The 17,968-nt window shown below is 43.1% G+C and overlaps 1 protein-coding gene across 2 annotated transcripts in view; it reads right to left on the reverse strand.

The window, feature by feature from the left end:
• Positions 1–10,348: 10,348 nt before the first annotated feature.
• Positions 10,349–17,968, reverse strand: part of LOC141117605 (uncharacterized) — a 33,218-nt gene continuing 25,598 nt past the window's right edge. For both annotated transcript variants that reach the window (XM_073610537.1, XM_073610536.1), the window contains exons 4-7: positions 17,318–17,344; positions 15,771–16,076; positions 13,079–13,239; positions 10,349–10,943 (exon numbers count right to left, since the gene is read on the reverse strand). In XM_073610537.1, the coding sequence (XP_073466638.1) occupies positions 10,827–10,943; positions 13,079–13,239; positions 15,771–16,076; positions 17,318–17,344 (611 nt within the window). In that variant the 3' untranslated portion in view covers positions 10,349–10,826. The remainder of the gene's footprint in view (positions 10,944–13,078; positions 13,240–15,770; positions 16,077–17,317; positions 17,345–17,968) is intronic.

Here is a 17,968-nt window from a genome sequence, read left to right on the forward strand (position 1 = left end):
CTGGCGCTCTTTTGCCAGCAGTGGCACGGACTTCTGGATCGTCTTCTTCCCTCTTCTCTTCGAGAGATATTGACACGACGCTCTCTCCAGCCGGAATGCTCTCTGTGCGCTCCGCAACGGACTTATATAAAAACAACAGGGGGTTAACACCAGAGACTTTGTCCCCCCCTCTCCTCACAATGGGTTAATTATCATTGCTTTTTTTTTTTTTGTCTCTCCCACTGTTCCCCCTCCCCTAATTTACATTTATGTTTTTAAACTTTGCGTGTTGCCTTTTCCCTTGACTATGACAAAGCGCTCATGCGCAAAACGCGTCGTCAAGGCAACCTCATGACACTGGTTCTATCCAGAACCATGTCACGGTGATCATCTATCCATCCATCCATCCATTTATCCCTTTATTTTTGTGAAACTCCATATCAGCCAGCAGTGTTTTTTTTCCCTCAGCATCACCAGCTCCACTATTCCCTTCTGGTTTGACTATTTTACCATCAGTCTCCCTGTTTGGTACCATTCATTTATCATTAAATCAATTCCATCCTGAAGAGCCACAGGCCAATTAGGCAGAGGTGAGCTCCATCAGCCTGCCGGCAGAATTATTTCTCTCCTGGTTGGCCTCCCAGACCCATTACCGGAATCCATGTAGTGACACCACCCACTATTAAGGGTTTTCACTCCCGAGGAGACACAGTCTGGAGAGTCAGCGGTCTGCTTCCACCAGCTGATACTCCGGCGGCTCTCCTGTGCTGACGTCATCATCTACCGCCACGGAGCCTCGGTGAGGCTTCTCTCCTAACGGCGGAGCATCGGCTCTGTCCACGCCACGTCAACTACACAGTCCATTGGAGCTGGTGAGTCGCTCTGTACGGTGCCAGACCCTATAGCCAGCGGGGAATTTGTGAGTTCCCTTTACTTCTTGTTTTGAGCACCCCGTTCGGCTCTTACCACCTCATCCCATTGCCTTTATTGGGGCTCCATTTGGATGGATCTCCCGTGCTGGTTTCCTGTTGTTCAAGGACTGATTGTCTTTTATTCTAAGTGCACATTTATATGTTTACTTTAGTGCAATATAGTACTGTGCTACGGTGGGTTTAATTGTAATATTTCCTTACAATTTTGCTTACAATTTACCAATTATAATTGACCATTTATAATCACTATTGGTTTTATTAAACTACTCAGTTTTATTTCTGACTGTTGCAGTTTGTTTTTATAATATCCAGAGCGCTGGGCAATATTTGTGTTTTTGTTCTGATCTGTATCCACCAGCTACGGTTGGTCCAGCTGCACGGGTGTTCCTTTCACTTCCCTCCTCCCTCATTTTTAAGTCATGTTACATGTATACAAGATGTTACATTACTTGGTGTAGTAACTACATATGTTACACACCTCATGCCTTGTTTGAGCTCTCCAGGTAGTCTACCATTGGCGCTGTGTTATTGCTGTTGTTTTCAACGGACTTATATAGGCGGTGACCCCGCCCCCCTATGACATCACAGTCCCAGGGCATGCTGGGACTGTGAGGTCATAAGGGGGCGTGGTCATGTCATCCTATGACCATGCCCCCTTATAACGCCGGAGAGACCCCCGAAGTCGGAAGAGGACCCCCGAAGTCGGAAGAAGACCCCAGAGCTGCCTAATAAATGACTTTAAAAACCTGTGTACTGTGTTTTTTTATTGACACTTTTTTCCCTAGGTGAATGGGTAGGGGTACGATGTACCCCATACTCATTCACATAGGGTGGGGGGCCGGGATCTGGGGGCCCCCTTATTAAAGGGGGCTCCCGGATTCCGATAAGCCCCCCGCCCGCAGACCCCGACAACCACCGGCCAGGGTTGTCAGGAAGAGGCCCTTGTCCTCATCAACATGGGGACATGGTGCTTTGGTGTGGGGGGCCCGCAGGGCGCCCCCCCTCCCCCCAAAGCACCCACCCCCCATGTTGAGGGCATGCAGCCTGGTAAGGCTCAGGAGGGGGGGCGCTCGCTCGTCCCCACTCCCTTTCCAGACTAGCCAGGCTGCGTGCTCGGATAAGGGACTGGTATGGATTTTGGGGGGACCCCCACGCCGTTTTTTCGGCGTAGGGGGTTCCCCTTAAAATCCATACCAGACCGAAGGGCTTGGTATGCCCCTGGAGGGCAACCCATGCCAGTTTTTTTATTTAAAATTTGTTTTTTTATTTAAAATACCCCTCAAGATTCATACCAAACACAGTGCCTGGTATTGGCGGGGATCCAAGTCGGATCCCCGCACCAGTGTCAACCCGGCTCGCAAGGTGTCAATCTCGCCAATAAAAGTGGCGAGATTGACACAATATCAGACAACAATAAAGAAGTTGACCAAAGGGTGGTGGTAAAGAGCTGAAAAACCACGTGATTTGGTGAAAGTTGGCTTGGAAAGTCTTGTCGTCTGTATGCAAGACAAAATTTTGGGCAACGCCCTTTGTACAAAAATCCAAGGGAAAGTTTGTACAAAGTCCTATCGTGTGTATGGGGCTTATGTCAGTATTACATTGTATATCCCTGTATGTTGTGGTTGTTCAGGGGCTTATATAATAGTTTCTTGAAACTATCAATGCTCCCCGCTGAGACCACCACCTGTAGAAGAGAATTCCACATCATTGCCGCTCAGTAAAGAACCCTCTACGTAGTTTAAGGTTAAACCTCTTTTCTTCTAATTTTAATGAGTGGCCACGTGTCTTGTTAAACTCGCTTCTGCAAAAAAGTTTTATTCCTATTGTGGGGTCACCAGTACGGTATTTGTACATTGAAATCATATCCCCTCTCAAGCGTCCCTTCTCCCGAGAGAATAAGTTCAGTGCTCGCAACCTTTCCTCATAACTAATATCCTCCAGACCCTTTATTAGCTTTGTTGCCCTTCTTTGTACTCGCTCCATTTCCAGTACGTCCCTCCTGAGGACTGGTGCCCAGAACTGGACAGCATACTCTAGGTGCGGCCGGACCAGAGTCTTGTAGAGCGGGAGAATTATCGTTTTATCTCTGGAGTTGATCCCCTTTTTAATGCATGCCAATATTCTGTTTGCTTTGTTAGCAGCAGCTTGGCATTGCCTGCCATTGCTGAGCCTATCTTCTACTAGGACCCCCAGGTCCTTTTCCATCCTAGATTCCCCCAGAGGTTCTCCCCCCGTTTATAGATTGCATTCATATTTTTGACACCAAAATGCATTATTTTACATTTTTCTACATTAAACCTCATTTGCCATGTAGTTGCCCACCCCATTAATTTGTTCAGATCTTAATTGTTTAGATAAAAAGCCTTCTGTGTGCAGCTCCCCTCTCAGCCCCCCTAATACTTACCTGAGCCTCATCTCTATCCAACAGTGTCCACGAGTCCCTCAGCCACCCCGGGACTCTCCCTCCTGATTGGCTGAGACACAGCAATGGAGCCATTGGCTCACGCTGCTGTTGATCAATGTCAGTTAGCCAATCAGGGTAGAGTTGGTGGCAGGGCCGACTTGCAGCTCCCTGTCTGAATGGACCCACGGAGCTGCAGCTTGGCTCGGGTGCCACCATGGCAAGCTGCTTACTGTGGGGGTCATTCAACAGGAGGGAGGGGCCAGGAGCACTGAAGAGGCACCCGAGAAGAGAAGGATCTGAGCTGCTCTGTGCAAAACTGATTACAGAGCAGAGGTAAGTATAATTATATATTTTATATATTTATTTTAATTATTATTTTTTTTAAAACAAGACTTTACAATCACTGTACAAGCTGTGCATGGTGCTACAGAACAGTATGATGTAGTCAGTGGCATTAAAAAAAAAAAGCGGGAAAAAAAGTGGCATGGGGCTGCCCTTAAAATTCCACCCAGACCCTTTCTCAGGCATTCAGCATAGACGGCCAAGAAAGGGAGGACAGTGAGTATGTGCCCCCCCCTTGTATCAGACCAGCTCATGTGCCTTTCAAAATTGGGGGGAAATTTGAAGGGGTATGCTGATTTCTTTGTTTGGGCCACAGGCTGAATTAAAAAAAATCCTGTAGTATATGGCTAGTTTTCGTTTTTTTTGGGAAGGTACATTTTTCAAGTACAGAAAAAGGTCATGTTAATTCTGTCAAGTATCCAGTGTCCTCTGTGACAATGCTACTTCTGCACAAATACATTTCAGTAAGTGCATGTTGTCACCACAGGACTAGGGATGGGCCGAACACCTCCCCCGGTTTGGTTCGCAGCAGAACATGCGAACAGGGAAAAAGTTTGTTCGAACACATGAACACCGTTAAAGTCTACGGGACACGAACGTGAAAAATTAAAAGTGCTAATTTTAAAGGCTAATATGCAAGTTATTGTCATAAAAAGTGTTTGGGGACCCGGGTCCTGCCCCAGGGGACATGTATCAATGCAAAAAAAAAGTTTTAAATACGGACGTTTTTTGGGCGCAGTGATTTTAATAATGCTTAAAGTGAAACAATAAAAATTAAATATTCCTTTAAATATTGTGCCTGGGGGGTGTCTATAGTATGCCTGTAAAGTGGCGCATTCTTCCCGTGTTTAAAACAATACCACAGCAAAATTACATTTCTAAAGGAAAAAGAGTCCCAGCAATATAGATGAAAATCATTGAGAAAAACGCCATGGGTCTCTCTCCCCCCCCCCCAGCAGTCCATTACCAGGCCCTTTGGGTCTGGTATGGATATTAAGGGGAACCCCGCACCCAAATCTTTTTAAAAAATGGCGTGGGGGGCCCCCCAGGCCCCCAAGCACTATATACTCTGAACAGAAGTATATATACTATACGGCCTGCCCTATATACTCTGCAGAAAATTGGGCCTTAGGCCCTGCTGTAAAAATACAATACTATCAAATAATATCAAGAATTGTAATAACATGCCCCCGTTAAACAGAGGCAGAAAAATTGGGCCTTAGGTGTTGGTGGTGCCACAACACTGTAACCCCTCACAGATACTCTTGTTGGGCGCAGGAACGGGCCCTGCTGTGAAATATTAGATCAAAAATTGCACTACGGCTGCACTGTATTGTATACAGTGTACACCACCAGAAGTGTAGTAGACCACGGAATGCACTGTAGATACAGGCTACACTGGATGCAGAGTATATATATATATATATATATATATATATATATATATATATATATATACACTGCACTGCTGAATAACCTGCCTGCTTAATCTAAATCAAGCTATCTGTCCGTCCACACCAACAACACTACACAGGGCCGCCATGTAAGCAGCCTTATATAGTGTGGGGCATGGACTTAGTCCTCCTGAGCCATGATTGGCCAATTATGGCTCTCTTATCAGAGGGCACTGGGATTGGCCAAAGCATGCAGGTCTGGTGCATGCTTTGGCCAATCATTATACAGCAATGCACTGCGATCTTGCAGTGCATTATGGGGCATTAAAGCCCACCCTCTTTGCTGCTAAACACATGCATTACATGGGTGGCAAGAGGTTAATAAGCAAGCTGGTTTGCCCCTTACCTATTAGATGCATTGCGCTCCCTTCAAGTACTGGGCAGGTGCTAAAAAGGTATGGATGTACTTTGACCTACTTATGCATTACTTTAAACCAACACAAAAAAGACATAGGGTGCCGCTCCATGCTCCTGTCGGTCCAAGTGCTGTGAAAAGCAGTTGGGGGGGTGCAGGCTAGGAAGAAGCTTCAGCCAGACTCTAGCCAGGCCATCACCCCATGAGTAATGCTGCACCCACGGGGCTTAGTCATGGAGGTTAACCTATGGATTTTGTTCGATGTGTGGCACCTGAAATCAGGGCTGGGACAAGGGGTGGGCGAAAGGGGGTGGCTGTCCTGGGTGCAATGGTTTACTGTAGGGATGGGGGTACCTTCCTGTTACAAAGCTGGGCGGTTTGGCACCTTTGCCCTGGGCACTGGATGACCATGTCCCTGAACTGCCTGGAATGATACTTTTACCTGTATATAGAAGTGGCTTGTCAGGTTTGCCTAAACTATAATGAAAATATCGACATTAGATCATTAACCACCCACTACCTATAACACACAGGGATTGTATAAAATAAATATCTTTATTAGGTGCCAAAATAAAGAGTATTAAAAATACTTACAAGCAAGTAAAAAAAGTAATAAATCCAATTTTTTCATCATTACATCATTACTCACCTATTGTTAAGGCGAAAAATGTCCAAGTCAGACATACTTGTCAGACATAAAACAAAAAGATTCTGCATGATATCACACAACAGTACATCATCAGTTCCTTAGAAAGTAGGTATTGCACATCCCAGGGTAAGGCTCCAAATATGCACTCTCAAATTGTCCAATATGTGCTTCCAAAGAGAGAAGAAATCACTGCTAGCATGGTTCACGAAGGGGCTCACTCTTGGAATGATGACACCTTGTACATAGCTCTATAAAGGTGATTTTTTTTTACAAACAGGACAGGAAATTATGGGAAATTTCCATCTTGTGTAGAGTGTAGAAGAGTTAAACCTTTGAACAGCATTTCTAATACTCTCTGCCTTGCACACACAGAAATGAAACCTGCCAAAAATTTGACCTCTTCCCCATGCCATCCAACATGGCTACAGTTAAGCTTGAATTTTTAAAAGATCAAAGCTGGAGGCCTATCTTGATGTAATTGTTTGGCTAGATTGTATTTTTCCATAGGCTTAGGAATGAGTACACCCTAAATTCATCAATTTTCCCAAGGACATTTTCTATTGGTGATCACCACTAAGGCCAGTTGAGATACCAGCCTTAGGGAGGGCTCCTGCTCCACATCGTAGTCCTCAGTAGGATTTGGAGCTTCTGGTTGTTGGCATGTTGATGCAGAAATGAGGCTTCTTGTTGAGTAATCTTCAGGGTTAACTTGGGAATGTCCCCCCAGATAACTAGAAAGTGGCTCATTCTGTTGGAGTTTTCTCCAGGTTAGACAAGTAGAGTTGAGTGAGATCCTGTAGGATAATACAGCTGAACCTGCAGCTATCATGGTGCTTTTTTACATTGATCTTCCTTGAATGCCTCATTTTACGTATCATTATGGCTAATTGGACTCTTTACAGAGGGAGCCATGATGATCAGTGATAGAATTTGTAGTATTGATATTGTTATAGTTGATATAGTGCAATCAATGTAGAAAGTAACAGAGATAACAAAATATTTGATCGATCAATAATCTACTTGTTGTGCCACATCCTAAATTCGAGTTTAGAGCAAAAGAAGTTCCCCTAGCGGACTTTAAAGGCACATTTTTTAAGAAAATATTTTAAAAAAAGGTATGTAAAGTAGATAACAGTTTATTAGTTACAAAAAATAATCAAGTGAATCACATAGTTACAAAGTTAAAAACAAGGAATGCATTTCCATAAATATAGAAGTTGATACCAATACATGTGCACCCGACGCGTTTCGGAGTTACTTATGCCTCCTTCTTCAGGGGTGATTGTAGGGTTTGCAACAAGAATTTTATTGGTATCTACGGATATAGGTTGTGCATTCCAGGACGAATTAAAAGAAACATAGATATGTTGACGTACTGCCCATCGGACACGCTCCCTGGTCGTGGTGTGTAGAACTTTAGTGAAGTATAGCAGGAGTATTCACATAGCCACTGTCAAGGTGGAAGTAGAGACGTATAAATATATAGGGTGGTTTTATTCTTCCTTCCAGTAGGAAGAAAGGCCCAAGGTTAGCGGGCATATGACAGTTTAGATCTGAGGTCACACTGGGGCCAAATGTGTATCCTGGTCCGCCTACAATAATGGGGGGCAGTAACTGGTGGTAAATATGGATCAGATGTGGTTCAGAAAGCAAGTGTCACAGCACCTCGCACCAAGAGCGTCCTGTCTGCAGCAGACAGGACGCTCTTGGTGCGAGGTGCTGTGACACTTGCTTTCTGAACCACATCTGATCCATATTTACCACCAGTTACTGCCCCCCATTATTGTAGGCGGACCAGGATACACATTTGGCCCCAGTGTGACCTCAGATCTAAACTGTCATATGCCCGCTAACCTTGGGCCTTTCTTCCTACTGGAAGGAAGAATAAAACCACCCTATATATTTATACGTCTCTACTTCCACCTTGACAGTGGCTATGTGAATACTCCTGCTATACTTCACTAAAGTTCTACACACCACAACCAGGGAGCGTGTCCGATGGGCAGTACGTCAACATATCTATGTTTCTTTTAATTCGTCCTGGAATGCACAACCTATATCCGTAGATACCAATAAAATTCTTGTTGCAAACCCTACAATCACCCCTGAAGAAGGAGGCATAAGTAACTCCGAAACGCGTCGGGTGCACATGTATTGGTATCAACTTCTATATTTATGGAAATGCATTCCTTGTTTTTAACTTTGTAACTATGTGATTCACTTGATTATTTTTTGTAACTAATAAACTGTTATCTACTTTACATACCTTTTTTTAAAATATTTTCTTAAAAAATGTGCCTTTAAAGTCCGCTAGGGGAACTTCTTTTGCTCTAAAGTAACAGAGATAGGAAGAGAAGCTAGTGCAGGTAATCACTGGATGTTCTTCAGCTTCCCCATGATTTAAGTTACTGTGTTCCCGCCAGGGGCGGATCCAGAGTCTAGTCTTGGGAGGGGGACTGCCAGATAATAAGGCTACTTTCACACTGGGGCGGGCGTTGGCGGTAAATCGGCTCTATTGTTAGCGCCGCTATTTGGCTGCTAGCGGGGTGGTTTTATCCCATTTATTTCTACTGAGACACACAGCCGCTATATCCCAATATGACATGCTGGTGCAGATCCTTGAATAAACCCTGCCTGCATTCTGGGATCCGCACGCATGACATATTGGGCTATAGCGGCTGTGTGTCTCAGTCGAAATAAATGGGATGCTGGCATTGGGATGCATGTAACACTTTATGCATCCCCAAGCCAGTAAAAGACAGCCCTGCATGTTAGACGCATGTCTGCAGCACGCCCTTTGTGAATTAAGCCTAAAGAGGATTTTTTCTGTCATTCTATATCATCATTATCATGTTAATTACACAATACAGGTGCTGTGACTCAACGCACCTGTACTGTGTGATTATCATGATGATAATGATTGCTAATTGTAATATGACACATGGAGGGGGTTAATGTACTCACTGATGTATTACTGACCAGTGGCAATTAATGAACCCCTTTGTGCTGCAGTAGTGGCACTAGTGGCAGTGTTTATAAACCCCTTCATGCTGTAGCATAAAAGGGGTTAATTAGCATTGATGGTGCCACTGTCATTAATGCAGCATAAAGGGGTTAATTGCCACTGGTCACTAATACATGAGTGAGTACATTAACCCCCTCCATGTGCCATATTACAATTACCATTGTAAATTATTTAACCTCCCTCCCCCAAAGCGTTAACCTCTTCACAAGGTGTTAACTTATTAACATAAGAATGCCCATCGTGGCTCATTAACATAACAATGCCCGTCGTAGCTATTTAACATAGCAATTCCTTAGCTAAGTGATCACTCACTTGCAGTGCACTGAGCTGGCTACAAGTCCATCTTGTCTTCAATCCTGCACGCCTCTGAATCATGACGTCACACCAGCGGGGACTAGGAATCTCCTGTCGAGTAGAGATCACTCCGCCTGACAGGGAAGTGAAGTGACACTCGGACCGCTGTGCTGCAAATCTGCCAGCGTGTAGCAGTGGCCCCGGTGTCACATCGCTTCCAGACCCCCATAGTGATGCCCCTGGCCCCTTCTAAATGGACTGATGGGGCCCAGGGAATATATTTTAGGCCACCTGGGACTTTGAGAGAGCCAGGGGAAGCAGAAATAAAGTCCCCGCAGCTGCATTTAGATGCCTCGTAACGCAAATATGGTGAGGTGGCGGAGGGAGAAAGCCTTGGAGTCAGTACTATTTTCGGGGGGCAACTGCCCCGTTGCCCCCCCTGGATCTGCCCCTGGTTCCCACTTTTGATAACTGATCTCCAGTTGCTGACCTGGCTAGTTTCTGACCTTGCTCTTTTGATTTTGGATACTGACCTTGGCTTGCCTCTGACTACTCTTTTGCCTGCTTCCCTGGTACTGACCTTGGCCTGCTACTGGATCTTGCTCTGCCTTCTTCACTGTTACTCACCTGGGCCTGCTATCTGACCATGCTTCTGTCTCACCATGTAAAACCCCGGCTAATCCAGACTATGTCTCTGTCACTGGCAGTCACCTGCTACCAAGCTACCGGCACCCGTGCTTCTTTGAGCCTTGTACCTCTGTCACCATATTCAGGGGTGCTCGGAACAGAGAAGCAAGGGAAGCCCTCTCGTCAGCTTGGCCTCCAACCAAGGTACATGACACTTATAATCTAGACAGACAAAAGGTTGATAATGAAAGAGGGACAAATGTGCACCATATATGAGAGATATATGGAAACCATCAAGGAAATATATGCAAACATCTGTCTGTAGAGAGCTTTGTAGGTAGGTGTTCAAAGTTTGAACCTAACGTAAGGAACTAGCATTTTGAAGAGATAAAAACAAGAGGCAGATAAGTCCAGGCTGGACTGAAGTGGTACCAGTCTGGCAGAGTACTATGAAAACCGAGCAGAAATATGAAGATTGTGCGAATTAGCAAGCATAGGGAGGATCGTTAGGTAGAATGTTTTTTTAAGATAAAGACAACAGGAGGTGAAAAAGTCTAGATTTCAATGTTTAACCAGATATCAAAGCCTACTTGAAGGGTACCCCTTTTTGTCGAGATCATCACCAGAGATCTGTCCAGCATAGGTGACCATACAGATAGCCTTGCTATTGCTGGTAAAGCTCTCCAGTTTCTTTGACCATAGAAGCCCCCCCACTACGACAAAGTAAGGGCACCATCGGGGGGGTAGTAGAAGATGCTGGAAAAGTCACACAGAAAGCAGCCTATTGTTTGGTAACTGAGTCTGACTTTCTAAATGGGATGTGTCATGGTTCGTCCAGGTCTTGTTGTAATCTTTTGGACCCAATATAGTTTCCATTTTACTCTAAAACAGAAGAATAAAACAGTATAAAAATCATTGATTTGCAGATCAAAAACTATTGAGGCTATCATAAAGAAAAGTTCAGAAGGCACATGGTGATGAAGTAAGTAACAGTGGAGTTATTATTTAGTAATATTCAATATTGATATAAAAATAGCTGAAAGACAGGACTTACCAATAACAACAGGATTTACCCTACAATTCACCAAGTTGATTTTTTAAACCGCACTTAATTTGATTTTGCAAAAGAGATTCAAACAAAAAGCAGGGGGTCTATTTCACGATACGTGACAGCAAAAGCCTGGATTCTGCAGATTCTTGTTCTCGTATCTTTAATTTATCAAATGTTTAGCAAAAGACTAAGGCAACTGAAGCTGATTGTTAGCTTAAGAAGCATGTTTCTCTACAGCTTTAGTTACATTACTTACCCTGCCCTGAAGGTTTGTTCTGTCCTTTCCTGCTGCTAAATGTTACGGCAGTCCTGCAGGGAAGTTCAGCAGTAGGGAGAGGACAGGGAAGCCCTGTCCTCTCCCTACTGCTAAACTTCCCTGCAGGACTGCCCTGTCCTCTTCCTGCTGCTGAATCTCACTGCAAGGCTGTCCTGTCCTCTTCCTGCTGCTGAATTTTCTGGCAGGGTCACCTTGTTCTCTTCCTGCTGCTGAATTTCACTGCAGGATTGCCCTGTCCTCTTCCTGCTTCTGAACTTCCCAGCAGGACTGCCCTCTCCTCTTCCTGCTGCTGAACTTCCCTGCAGGGCTGCCCTGTCCTCTTCCTGCTGCTTAATTTCACTCCAGGGTTGCCCTGTCCTCTTCCTGCTGCTGAATTTCACTCCAGGGTTGCCCTGTCCTCTTCCTGCTGCTGAATTTCACTCCAGGGTTGCCCTGTCCTCTTCCTGCTGCTGAATTTCACTCCAGGGTTGCCCTGTCCTCTTCCTGCTGCTGAATTTCACTGCAGGGCTGCACTGTCCTCTCCTTGCTGCTGAACTTCCCTGCAGGGCTGCCCTGTCCTCTTCCTGCTGCTGAATCTCACTGCAAAGCTGTCCTGTTCTCTTCCTGCTGCTGAATTTCACTCCAGGGTTGCCCTGTCCTTTTCCTGCTGCTGAATTTCACTGCAGGGCTGCACTGTCCTCTCCTTGCTGCTGAACTTTCCTGCAGGGCTGTCCTGTCCTCTTCCTGCTGCTGAACTTCCCTGCAGGGCTGCCCTGTTCTCTTCCTGCTGCTAAATTCCCTTCGCTGTGGGGGTTAAAAGCTTCAGGTATCTGAGCTTAGCTGCACTAAAGATGATCTCATGGGGACACGCTCCCTCCTGCCCTCTAATCCATTGAGACTTTTTTTTTATTGGTTACATTGTTTATAACACAATCTGTGAATGGGGAGAGTCTGATCAGTCAAAGGATTCTCTACCCCATTCTCAGTACGCCTGATTCATTCTTTGTAATGTATCCTGCTCATGTAATTGTGCCCCTCCCAATTTTATCTCCTCAATGGTCAATGAGGTCCATGTTGCAATAAAATGCCAATGAGGAGCTACTGGGCATGGAAGGTCCAGGGCTAATGCAATTTTTCCTTTTAAAATTAGAAATGTACCTGCCTATATCTCTGTGTCTTCTGATGACCTTGACATACAGTTTTCACTAAAGGGAGAACCCTGACTATGCATACCTTCATCATAACCTGAGCCTGGTATGTCTAGATCAGCCATCCTCTGGCAGGGTACCATGGAACCCTAGAGATCCTCCCCAGGTTCCTAGGAGTTCCTTGAGCTGTGGCTGATTGACTTCCCATTTGATCTTGTCTACATAGTTCTGGGACCAAACCCACATAGCAAAACCAACTGCTTGACACCAATGACCTTTTTATCTGTTTGTGAATGGCCTTCTGTCCACCAGTGTAAGAAGGACAATTTTGCAACTGGCCACCAATTTATTAATTTCAACAGGGGTTCCCCAAGACATGAAAATTATTTCACGGGTTCCTCTGGGGTAAAAAGGTTTAGAAAGTCTGCTCTACATTTTGTATTACAGTTTGAACGGTTGAAGGTACAGTAGATATTGAACATGTAAGAAATAATTCTGAAATATACTGATAATTCTTACGGCTTGAACAAGTTAAAGGGAATGGGTTTCTGGTTTAACTTACCTTGTCTCTTTTAATTAGATAAATCAAACAGCTGGCAGATATAATAACGATTGTGATGCAAATGTATAAACCGATGAAAACAGGGCTGGTCATTTTATTTTTACTAACTGAAGAAAGCTCAGTTGATGTTCTCTTCCCAACATAAGGTTCATAATTTTGATCTGTAAAATAAACCTCATAATAATATTTTTGACAAAACACATTTTAGACATATACAATACATCTCTAAATAAATGCAGTTTATTTATTAAAGACGGAAAGGATATTTTTACATTGTTACATTGGACCAGCTTAGACCAATGTAAGTATGTAGATACTATACCTGTGGGATCCCATGGGAAGCTTGAGATCACTGTAGTAGGCACCCTTACCCCAGGGATCTCCACTAGCTTGCTGCTTGGAGGTCAGCTTGGAAAGGACGCCATTCGAGAATTCTTTGTATTATCTCAGTGAATGCAGAGTGTTCTCTGATTGGATGAGATGGAGAGGTGGGGCGGTGATGTTCCACTCTCCACCTAGTCCAATCAAAGAATGCTTTGCATTCATTGAGAAAGTGCAAAGCAATGCAAAATGCAAAGCCCATATCTGGGCATACTAAACATTAACTACTGTCGGTTCTCTGGTCTAGCATGCCACGCATGAAAAATTCTAAATCTGGGACTGTGTTCGTGTTATGCCTATTTTCTTTTTTTTTTGGAATAAACCACTAAACATCAAAAGTTTTTTTTGTTTTTAAATGTTGAATACATTTTTTTTGGCATTTGCAAAGGGTGGTGATTTAGAAATTTTTCTTTGAATAAATTGCTAAATATCAACTTTTTTAAAATAGTTTTTTTAAAGTTATGTTTTTTTTTGGCATTTGCCAAGGGTGGAAATGGATAGCTTTTACAGAATAAACCACTAAATATTAAACATTTTAATATTTTTTTTAATTCATTTTGAATCAGTGTTTTTTAGCATTTGTCAAGGGTGGAGATGGAAAACTTTTTCGGAATAAACTACCAAACATCAACATTTTTAAAGTTAATTTTTCATTAGTGTATTTGGCACTTGCCAAGGGTGTAAATTGAGAGCTTTTCTCTGAATAAATCACTAAAGATCAACTTTTTAAAATATTTTTTTAAATTTATGTTTTGTTTTTTTTTTACCCATTTGCCATAGTTGGAGATGGATAAATTTTTTGGAATAAACCACCAAACATCAACATTTTTAATATTTTTTAAACAGATTTTGAATCAATGGGGTTTTTTGGGCATTTACAAAGGGTGGCAACGGAGAACTTTTTTCGACATAAATAACTAAATAACAACTTTTAAAAATATTTTTTAAAATTTATATTTTTTTGGCATTTGCCAAGGGTGGAAATGGAGAGCTTTTACAGAATAAATCACTAAATATCAACATTTTTAATATTTTTTAATTCATTTTGGATCAATGTTTTTTAGCATTTGCCCAGGGTGGAGAAGGAAAACTTTTTCAGAATAAATCAGCAAACATCTACATTTTTTATATTTTAAAGTTAATTTTGAATCAATGTTTTTGGCATTGGCCAATGGCGGAAATGGAAAACTTTTTTCAGAATATGCCACTAAACATCAACATATTTAATATTTTTAATTAATGTCAATGTTTTTTGGCATTTGCCTTCTTAAGCATTGGTGTGACTGTTGCATTTATATGGTTTTATTGTAATGACGACCTCTAAATGGCATCTTTGCCTAGCCAGTTGTAGAAGCACTGGAGCGAGCGGCCATTAGTTTATCCAACAACTTTAAAAAAAAGAATGGTCTACTTTTATAGAGGAAAGCTTTTAGTGAGCTATTAAAACCTAAGTTTAGGTAAAAAAAAAAAAAAATCAGCACAAGGGTAGTTACTTATATTTAAAAAGATGAGGCCCTTGTGCTGGTGCTGGCTGTCCTAGTTGAAATCCAAAGTGTTCTGATCACCCCTGCAGGCGTAATCTTCTGGTGCCACAGTGGTTAATACAAGTGCTTGACCTGTCATAGGCACTCCTCAAGAGTGGCGAATACACCCACCCTTCCTGCCCCTTTCTTGATTCGTAGAAGCTTTACTATAGCTTCCCTGATAATAGCTGCTATAATAATTAAAGAGGTGGATGCTTTTCATTGATGAAAGCTTTAGTACAGCTTCCATAAATGAAGGAGGGGGGAGGAAAGGGTGGGCATTGTTGGCACACTTGCAGAACTGGAAGATTATAGCTTCTGGGGTTTTGGAGAAGGGGGAGGGGATCAAAGGACTTCTGATTTCAATTAGGACAACTGGCACAAGAGACACTTCTTGATGAATGTAAGAACTAATGCTAATGGAAAAAAAATACCCAAACTTAGGCTTTAATGATATTCAGTAAATACTTCAACTATACTAGTTACGTAGTTCACTATATTTTTTTAAGGTGGAACTACAGGTGAACATCACAATACATAGTTGGAAGACATATATATTTATTGCTTTGTTTGTGGTTTTGGCCAGATATTTCAACTTTCCATTTTAGCACTGCTGCTTCTTGGGTTAGCTCCTTGTTCACTGGACAGAGATAGTGATGCCGATATACTATCTAATGAGAAGACCGAAGGCATGGAAGTGACATCGGAGGCTGAAGTGGTGGACTAGTCAAATAACTTGCTTAATGTGCAACTACATGTCACCCATCTGTATAGACTTTCCAACTCACCAGAAATGATGAGCCGGTACATTTGCTCCACTATTTTTCCTTTATTTGAAAATATGTTGGCTCTGTACACGCCTTCATTTTTCTTTGTTACTTTATTAAATATTAGGGAGCCATTTGGTGAGCTGGACAATTTCCCTTCATAATTGTTTTTAAGAATGTGAATATTGCCATCAACTTTTGTTGCAGCCAAGTAAACCCATCTCTCCGTGAGCCAATCAATCTCTTCGATTTCACTCTCTGCAACTACACCATCTTCCAGTGGCAGAATGACATCTTCTTCAACTCTAGTATATACAATTATTGGGCCTTCAAAAGAAGATTCATAATACACATTAGTTAATACAAGTATGTGCTTATTACCATTGAGATCAATAGCATAATTATTGGTCCCTACACACATGCCACAGTGCTAGGCATAATCCTGGATTCTTACCTCTCCAAGCCCCACATCCAATCACTGTCTAAATCTTGCCACCTTAATCTTCGCAACATTAACAGAATTTGCCCCTTCTTAACTAATGACACCAGAAAATGACTTATTCACTCCCTGGTTATCTCTCGCTTTGACGACTGCAACTTCCTTCTCACTGGCCTACCTTTACACAGGCTATCCCCCTTCAGTCTTATATAAATGCTGCTCTGCCTGACTTATATGCCTTACTAACCGATCCGTGGCAGCTGCCCTTCTGTGTCAATCCCTTTACTGGCTTCTACTAGCTCAACATAAAAAATTCAAAATGCTAACCACAGTGTACAAAGCCATTTACAACACTGCTCCCAGGTACATTACAAACCTCATCTTGATGTATTGCCCAAATCGTCCTCTCCACTCCCCCCCCAAGAAATCTTGCTTTCTAGCTCCCTTGTTACTGTAACTCCTCCCATGCTCACCTCCAGGACTTCTCCAGAACTTCTCATATTCTCTGGAACTTGCTACCCAGGATGTCTGGTTACCTCCTACCCTGTCCTCCTTTAAACGATCTTTGAAAACGAAGTTATTCAGGGATGCCTACCCCACCTCCCACTAAAAACTGTCATTTGGCCACCTTCATTAGATCATCCCCGGAGCTATTACCTGTTGTACCACCTCCCCCTCCCTTTAGATCAGGGATCTTCACACTTTCTAAACAAAGGGCCAGTTTACTTTTCCTCAGACTTTAAAGGGGCCGGACTGTAGTCAGTGGGAGTAGAAAATGTCCTGGCGACCAGTGGGAGTAAACACTGCCCTATCTTTGGTATTATTGAAGGAATTGCGCCCAATCGCTGGTGTTAATAGAATTAATTGTGCCCATTTGATCTGTCTAAGGACACCGGGTGTAGCACACTTATGCAAGGCAGGCTTGGACAAGGGTGGAGATAGAAGAGCAGATACCTGTGTACCTCCTACTCCAACCATGGTGAGGACTATATAATATTTGCTCCTTATCAAACTGCACATGAATCAGCTGATTAAAAATAAAATATAAGACATGTGTGTGTATATATATATATATATATATATATATATATATATATATATATATATATGTGTGTGTGTGTGTATATACCTGTATCCTTTTGGATGTGCTTATATCCTACGGATAAAGAGAAAAAGTGTTAAACAATTTTTAATAGATGTAAAATTTTATGTGATATTCATATATACATTCACTGAATACATTCACCAAGACTTCTGTGCCTACTGTGTCCATTATAAAGGGTTCCCACCATCCCTGTGCTGATTTCCCAGGTCTATACACCTGCTGTGCCCATTATGAGGGGTTCCTACCATCCCTGTGCTGAGTTCCTGGGTCTGTACACCTGCTGTGCCCATTATGAAGGGCTCCCACCATCCTTGTGCTGGGTTCCCAAGTCTGTTGTGCTCATTATGAGTGGTTCCCATCATCCCTATGCTGAGTTATTGGGTCTGTACACCTGATGTGCCCATTATGAGGGGTTCCCATCATCCCTGTGCTGAGTTCTTGGGTCTATCAGCCTGCTGTGCCCATTATGAGTGGTTCCTACCATCCCTGTGCTGAGTTCCTGAGTATGTACCCCTGCTGTGACCATTATGAAGGGTTCCCACCATCCCTGTGCTGAGTTCCCAGGTCTGTACACCTGCTGTGCCCATTGTGAGGGGTTTCCACCATCCCTGTGCTGAGTACATGGGTCAATATGCCTGCTTTGCCCATTATGAGGGTTCCCACTATTCCTATGCT

The sequence above is a fragment of the Aquarana catesbeiana genome, linkage group LG13 (genome assembly GCF_042186555.1).
Source record: "Aquarana catesbeiana isolate 2022-GZ linkage group LG13, ASM4218655v1, whole genome shotgun sequence".
Classification (NCBI taxonomy): Eukaryota; Metazoa; Chordata; class Amphibia; order Anura; family Ranidae; genus Aquarana; species Aquarana catesbeiana.